The sequence below is a fragment of the Alligator sinensis genome, unplaced genomic scaffold (assembly GCF_000455745.1).
Source record: "Alligator sinensis unplaced genomic scaffold, ASM45574v1 scaffold203_1, whole genome shotgun sequence".
Taxonomy (NCBI): Eukaryota; Metazoa; Chordata; order Crocodylia; family Alligatoridae; genus Alligator; species Alligator sinensis.
The window spans coordinates 1,890,618-1,897,947 of NW_005841949.1; the positions used below are offsets into that span (position 1 = coordinate 1,890,618).

The 7,330-nt window shown below is 48.6% G+C and overlaps 1 protein-coding gene across 1 annotated transcript in view; it reads right to left on the minus strand.

Moving 5' to 3' along the window:
• HYDIN (HYDIN, axonemal central pair apparatus protein) overlaps nucleotides 1–7,330 on the minus strand; it is a 438,260-nt gene that overhangs the window by 242,898 nt on the left and 188,032 nt on the right. Inside the window, 1 exon segment of the mRNA XM_025199799.1 lies at nucleotides 5,595–5,662. Within this exon segment, the coding sequence (XP_025055584.1) occupies nucleotides 5,595–5,662 (68 nt within the window).

A 7,330-nucleotide genomic window follows, 5' to 3' on the forward strand; every position in this document is an offset into this window, starting at 1 on the left:
CTTCCCGAGGCTGCCTGGGCAGGGTGCTATCTATTAGGGCTGGGCGAAACAGCACCATTTCGTTTTGACTTCTGTTTCGCCATTTCAAAGGGACAGTGTTTCATTTTGCCATTTTGTTTCATTTCATAGCACTGTTCCATTTCATTCTGTCTAAACTGTTTCGCTGTTTCAACGCGTTTCACCCATAGGCTATAATGGGGAATCATGAAAATGCCTGTAACTTCGTTATTTCTTGCCTGATTCAGATGAAAATTGCATGGATGGTAGCCCCTTCTAAGGGCATGAAGCCTGCTATGTTTCAAAGAAAAAGGTGTAGGGGTTTCTGGAGAACTGCACCTGAAACTGCTGAAAGCAAAATTGGTGTCACCTGCTGGCAGTGGCAGCCTGCCTCCTGTCATCCTGTGTGGAGATCTGGGGGCCCACACCCCAAGGAAGGCTGTGGGGCTGTGCCAGACTCCTCTGCACAGCCTGCCCCCAGCAACAGGAAGACTGGTGCTGCAGCTGGCCCCAGGCAGCAGTGACAGCCTCCTGTGACCCCAAGTGCAGATCTGGGGGCCTGCATCTCTGGGAGGAATCCAGCAGCCCTGGGAGGGCAGGTTGAGCTCTGTGGGGCTGGCAGAGCTGCTCGGAGTACAGTCCTGCCTCTCCCCACCTTCTACCACCGGGGTTGCACTCCGAGTGGCTCTGCCAGCCCCATGGAGCTCAGTCCAGTGGTGGGAGGTGGCGGGAGAACCAGTGGCAAAGCCACTCCAAGTGCAGTCCTTGTGAGCACAGCCCAGTGGCGGGAGGCTCTGCAGCCCCACAGAGCTGAGCCTGGTGGCAGGAGGTGGGGGAGAGCCACTGGTTTGGGCTGCACTCTGAGCGGCTCTGCTACTGGCTCTCCCATTGCCCCTCGCTTCTGAGCTGAGCTCCATGGGGATGGCGGAGCCGCTCAGAGTGCAGCCCTGGCTCTCCCCTACCTCCTGCCACCGGGCTACACTGTGAGAGGCTCTGCCAGCCCCACGGAGCTGAGCCTGGTGGTGGGAGGCAGGGGAGAGCCACTGGCCAGGGCTGCACTCCTAGTGGCTCCACCACTGGCACTCCTGCTACCTCTCGCCACCAGGCTGAGCTCCAGGGGGCTGACGGAGTCACTCAGAGCGCAGCCCTCATGAGCACAGCCCAGCAGCTGGAGGCTCCACAGCTCCATAGGACTGAGCCTGGTGGTGGGAGGCAGGGGAGAGCCACTGGCCAGGGCTGCGCTCCGGAAGTGACCCTGAAACTGGCTGGCCGCCCCCTCCCACCACCAGGCTCAGTCCTATGGAGCTGTGGAGCCTCCAGACACTGGGCTGTGCTCACCAGGGCTGCACTCCAAGCGGCTCCGCCACTGGCTCTACTGCCCCCTCCTGCCTCTGGGCTGAGCTCCATGAGGCTGGCAGAGCTACTTGGAACGCAGCCCTGGCTCTCCCCTGCCTCCCACCACCAGGCTCAGTCCTATGGAGCTGTGGAGCCTCCAGACACTGGGCTGTGCTCACCAGGGCTGCACTCAGAACCAGGGCTGTGCTCCAAGCAGCTCCGCCATCCCCATGGAGCTGAGCCTAGTGGTGGGAGGCAGGGGAGAACCACTCACCAGGGCTGCACTCCAAGTAGCTCTGCCACTGGCTCTCTCGCTGCCTCTCGCTGCTGGGCTGAGCTCCATGAGGCTGGCAGAGCCACTTGGAACGCAGCCCTGGCTCTCCCCTGCCTCCTGCCACTGGGCTACTTTGAAACTTGAAATATTTAGAAACTTTTGAAAAATTTCAACTGCCCTCATTTAATTTCAAAGCTGTTTCAAAGCCTTTTGTTTTGTTTCAATTTTGCTGTTTTGAGCTCGAAACGCGTCAAACCAGCTTTGAAACGAAATGCTCATCAAAATTTTGCACAGCCCTACTATCTATGCGGGTGCTGCCCCAACTCATAGCCAGCACCTGCTGAATCCAACTCTTCCCCGAGGCCGCTCAAGAAGCAGTGCCTGATAGGCTTCTAGCACATGGTCTCAGGGAAGAGTTGGATCCAGCGAGGGGCCCGATTTTTTTTTTTCCACAAGGCCTGCCCGCCCCTCCTGTGGCTGGGGGGTGAGCTGCTGGTAGGCCCCGAGCTGCAGAGGGCCCTGGAACTTTCCTCCATGGTCGTGGTGCCCCCCAGGGCCACCCATTGGGCAGCTAGTGGGCAAGTGCTGCTCTAGGTCACAGGCAGCATCCAACCATGTCCAACTGTTCCCAGAGCTCGAGCTTGGGCAGCACATGCCCACTAGCAGTCTGCCCAGGAAGCCCCAAGGGGTGCCGCCACTATGAAAGGCAGGACTGGGGCCCTTCACAGCTGGGGGCTGCTCAGACCACGGGCAGCTTGGCCCTGGCTGTGGGAGATGTGGGTAGGCTCCTTGGTGAAAAAGAAAGGATCAGGCTGCTCACTGCTTCTGCCTTTAGCCTGCCTCTCCTGCAGTGGGGGCGGGGGTCGAGGGTGGGTAAGGTGTCGAAGGCTGCAACGTTACAAATAGCTATGTTGCAAACTAAACTACATGTGGATGTGGTTTAGTTTGCAATATAGCAAACTCATTTAAATCATTAAATCTGAAGATTGTGCCTTCTGTTCTCTAGCCAGTAAACAATAGGAGTTGACCTATCCTGATTCTCACCTCTTCACATGAATTTTTAGATAGTAACAGCCTCCCAAAACACATTTTTTGCCTTCTATTAACCAAGAATTTTCTCACATTCATGTCTCAAGCAGATCTCCACTTTGCCGTACAATAATTTCTTGTAGCATTCTTTATAGAGAGTGACCTTGAATTCCACTTAGAATTGAATACAGAGCACCGCTTGCTTGATAGATTAAACATGATGGTGAATGTATGTTATATTGATATATACATTGTGAATCCACTTCCAGGTGAAATTCTAGGCTCTTTTTACTATCTAAAACACTCTAAATACCTGTTACCTCAGATCCTGAATATCCTTTAGGCCTCAGTAATATAACTGTTCTTGGCAGAAATGTTCTGTCCCTCTATAGTTTATTGTGCAGGCATAATGCAGAGGAAGATGCATTAGCTTGCAAGATCAGAACCTAAGCTATTACAGAAGTCAGCTGCTTACTTCACTAGCTAATCCTATAGGAATGAAGATGGCACATCCTTCACTCTCCAACTACAAAGCATTAGATGATATCAAAGTAAAGAAAAACCAGCTGGAGATATAGGATGTTGTGTACATATGTTCTTCAACTGGAACACTTTCTCAGACAATTGCTATAGGAATTTAGTATTAGAAGGCATTTAGCAGGAAGGTGGGATGTCACTGTGAAGGACACATGTACACTGCATAGAAACTAAAAAATGAACAAAGCCACCAGACAATGACAATAATTAATGGTATATATTAAAAGCAGCAAGGATGAAAAAACCTTTGTTTGCTGCTGAATGGGCCTCATTAATGAAAACCTCCTTAAAGAAAATGAAGCTAGTGTTACATAACTGGTTTTGTTTTTTCCATGGAAGATGTCTGTTTTTTGGGGTTTTTTGTATTTTTTTTTTTGGTTTTGTTTTTTGTTTTTATTCAAAAGGAAACAGAGAAATTAAAAGCCACAACAGTGGTGTACAGAAAGGAGGATACTATTTAGGAAAGGTAAATGAGTCTTCTTAAAAAGTCTATGGACAGCATGAAAACACAGAGATATCCCAGGCACAGAATGATAATGTGCCTTCAATCAATCCACAATTGATTTCACATTTAAACTTTCAACCGTCTCTCTAAAAAGCCTTTTGTTCAAGATGGGAGAATCAGAATCTGCATTTAAATAGAGATGTTCTGAATGCACAGACATGGGAGTGTGTCAGCAATGCTGTGCTTTCAATGGAGGAAGAGAAGGTGCCAGTGATGAGGAGGATATCAATTCCTACTGCAGAGCTGTTTCATGGCTATATTAACTAGTAAAAAATAATGAGATGTCCTCACAGAAGGAATTAACTTTTCACACAAGAGGATAGGAGGATAGGTAATTTTATTGCCTTGCAATTCTAATAGCAGGACTGTTATCGACTAGTGACACAGCTAACTCTTCCTCTCTGTGCAATGCACAGACCCCCAGGGAGAAGTTAACTTAACACTCCCTTCCCTCTGTCCTTCGGGGGCAACCATGGACAGTCATGCTGGTGCCAAAGAGATTACAAGTCTTGAGTTAAACAAACTACTTACAGATACTAGATAACCTTAACACCAGCTAAATTGTTTACTTCCTCCTTGTATGAAATGAAATATAAAAAGCTCTCATTATTCGTTACTGTATATGGCTCACTTGTAACGGTCTATAGTGCATGTTATGATGCAGCTTTAACTACCTAGGGGACACGTTTACTAATATCCCGAGAACTCTGTTTTTCCATCTTCATTTAAAACTTTTCAAAGGCTTCAAATGCCTCATCCCTTTTAGCTGCTGCTAGATGTTTCCTTTCATTTACCAAAAAAATCAATAAATTCAGGCTTCTGTTCAACACTGTGTTCCATTAATACATGTGCATTTATGACTAAGGATTGGCCATGCTCTGTGAGGGAAATCTGGGCTCTTCCAACTGCAGTGATCAGGATTGCTGTTCTGGCACCATGATCCATAAGCAAAGAACTACCTGCATCTATATTGTAGGATTTCAACATATGCATCAGTCTTCTGGAAAGAATGTTTTATTATATATTAAGCATGAGCAAACATGCATTTGAACGCTCCAAAGTTCACTTCAGTTTGGAGTTCTTCAAATTCAGTGATTTTGAAGGCCATGTAACTCCAGTCAGGGGGGGTGGAAGCAGGAATCCCTGCGTGCCTCTTGCCCTCTGGTCTCCAGAAGTTCCTGAAGACAGCCGAGCACACACACTGTCCACATTTGGCTGCTGCCAAATCTCTGAATCACCCAGGTCCATCCCCTGCCCCTCTCCCCACTGTCCCATGATGCATCAATCCTCCCCCCATGGTTACCTCGCCCACCCCAGCTCCGGCCCTTTAAGGGAAAAAAAACCCCCAAACCCCTGGACTTACCAGGTTCCTGCCTAGGAACCCTGGACTTACCGGGATCCCCACTGCCCCTCACTGTGTGTGGGGCTCTTCCATGAGCCCTCCGAACCCCCAAGGCTGCTGCAGGAGTCAGTGAGCCTGGGGTTTTTTTCAGTTATTTTTTCCCTAAAGGGCAAGAGCTGGGGCAGGCAAGGCAGCCGTGGGGGTGGGGCTGGGGAAGTGGGAGGGGGTCAGGGAGCTGGGGGAGGAGGCAGGGGATAGGGGCTGACGAAGGTCCTCCCATGGTCCCCTCCCCCCACTGAAGCTCTCCGAATCTTTTCCGAAGATTTGGAGAGCTTCAAATCGATTCGGACCTTTTTACTGGTTTCCTGATTTGATTTGGATTTGAAGATTCGGCCACCGAATGGGGCTGAATCTCCTCTGAATCAAATCAGCACCCAAAGCTTTGCACAGACCTACTTTTTATACCCCAAAGTCTGTTGCAAAGTAACAAATGTAATAGATGCTCTTCCACTAAAATATTTTAATACCACTGTAGGTCTTACTTAACTTAGCAACTGGGGATGGTGTATACTCACCAAAAGAGACATCACCAAAATTTAGGTATGGTACACTGAAATGAAATGTGGGTCCAATAACACAGCCACTGGAAGGAAAAAGAAAAAGCTGTTTAAAAAGGAAGAGTTCAAAGCTTTCAGTTGCTGCTACAATTAACTTCAACCTGGAAAAGGTTGGAATCACCAGGTAGTTTCAAAACAGTACATTACCACCCATGCTTAGCAGGGCTTCAGTGTGAGTGGTAGAGAGTCTATATGAAGACTAATGCAGAGTGATGCAAAATGAGAAAAGCCATCTCATAGTTTCATAGATGTTAGGGTTGGAAGGGACCTATTAGATCATCGAGTCCGACCCCCTGCCCTGGGCAGGAATGAGAGCTGCTGATGTCCAATCTGAATTTGCTCTCTTCCAGTTTGTGGCCATTATTTCTAGTTACCCCCGACAGGCGCCCTGGTAAACATTGTATCCCCTATTTCTTGCTGGCCCCCCCGATGAATTTGTAGGCAGCCACGAGATCACCTCTCAGCCTCCTCTTGCAAAGCTGAAGAAGTTTAGGTCTCCCAATAGGTCCACATAGGGTTTTTTCTGTAGGCCTTTAACAAGATGAGTGGCCCTCCTCTGAACCCTCTCCAGGCCATCCACATCCCTCCTGAAGTACAGTGCCCAAAACTGGACACAGTACTCCATCTGTGGCCTGACCAATGCCGCATAGAGGACAATTATCACCTCCCTAGAACTGTTTGTGATGCACCTACTTATGCAAGAAAGGATGCGGTTGTAGCAAATTCCCATTTTTATTTTTATTTTTTTAAATGCATTCCCCCTCCCCCAACCATTTCTGACTTTGTCTCTCCATCTCTATTCCCTATAGATAAGTATAAGTGAGCTAAGACATAGGATAAGCTTCAGCATTTTATTTTGGTAGCAAGTTGTATTTGTTTTGTTTTTTTCCCCTTCTTTATATTGTATAATTTCGATGTTTATATTGATTTTTACTGTTCTATATTACTGTTTTACTGGTACTACATGATTTAGGCCTACATATCTAAGTTAGCATAAGTCATGTCAAGTTTCCATTTTGTTTGTCAAGTCTCCATCCTGTCCCCAGGCCTGGTTGTGTGACCCATGACTCACACCTACCCTTCCTATGTAACTTGGTTCCTGAATGACTGGGGATGAATGAGGGTGCTTGAGAGACAATGGCAGTAGGTCTAAAAATAGCTCCCTCCGAATGACCAAACCATCAACACCAATACCTGGACCAATGACCCAGCCCTTGGAACCACCCTCAACATTCAAGAAACAAAAGATGAGGCAACCCATCATTGTGCCAAGCTGCACATGCTCAGTAAGAACACCTGGAGCCCTCTGGAACAGGACTAACATTGCCTGGACAGGCCCTCCCTATAGGAGATCAGAGGTAGTCTACCCCATAAAAGGGGTAGTGAAGACTGACTCCTTGGGACGCCCTCTCCATCTGGACCAGCAACGTGCCACACCACCTATTTCCCAAAGGCCCTGCCGGCAACCCCCTCTGGACAACACCTGCTGGACAAGGACCCCTTTCCAGCCTGGATAGGTAGCTATCACCCCCCACCCTCTCTTCAACCAAGGACTTGGACTCTGCTTCTCTTCCCTACCTGGACTCCAACCCTTCCACTGAGTCTCTTTTCCTGCTGCCATTGTGTGTGTGTGTGTGTGTGTGTGTGTGTGTGTGTGTGTGTGTGTGTGTGTGTGTGTGTGTGTGTGTGCGTGT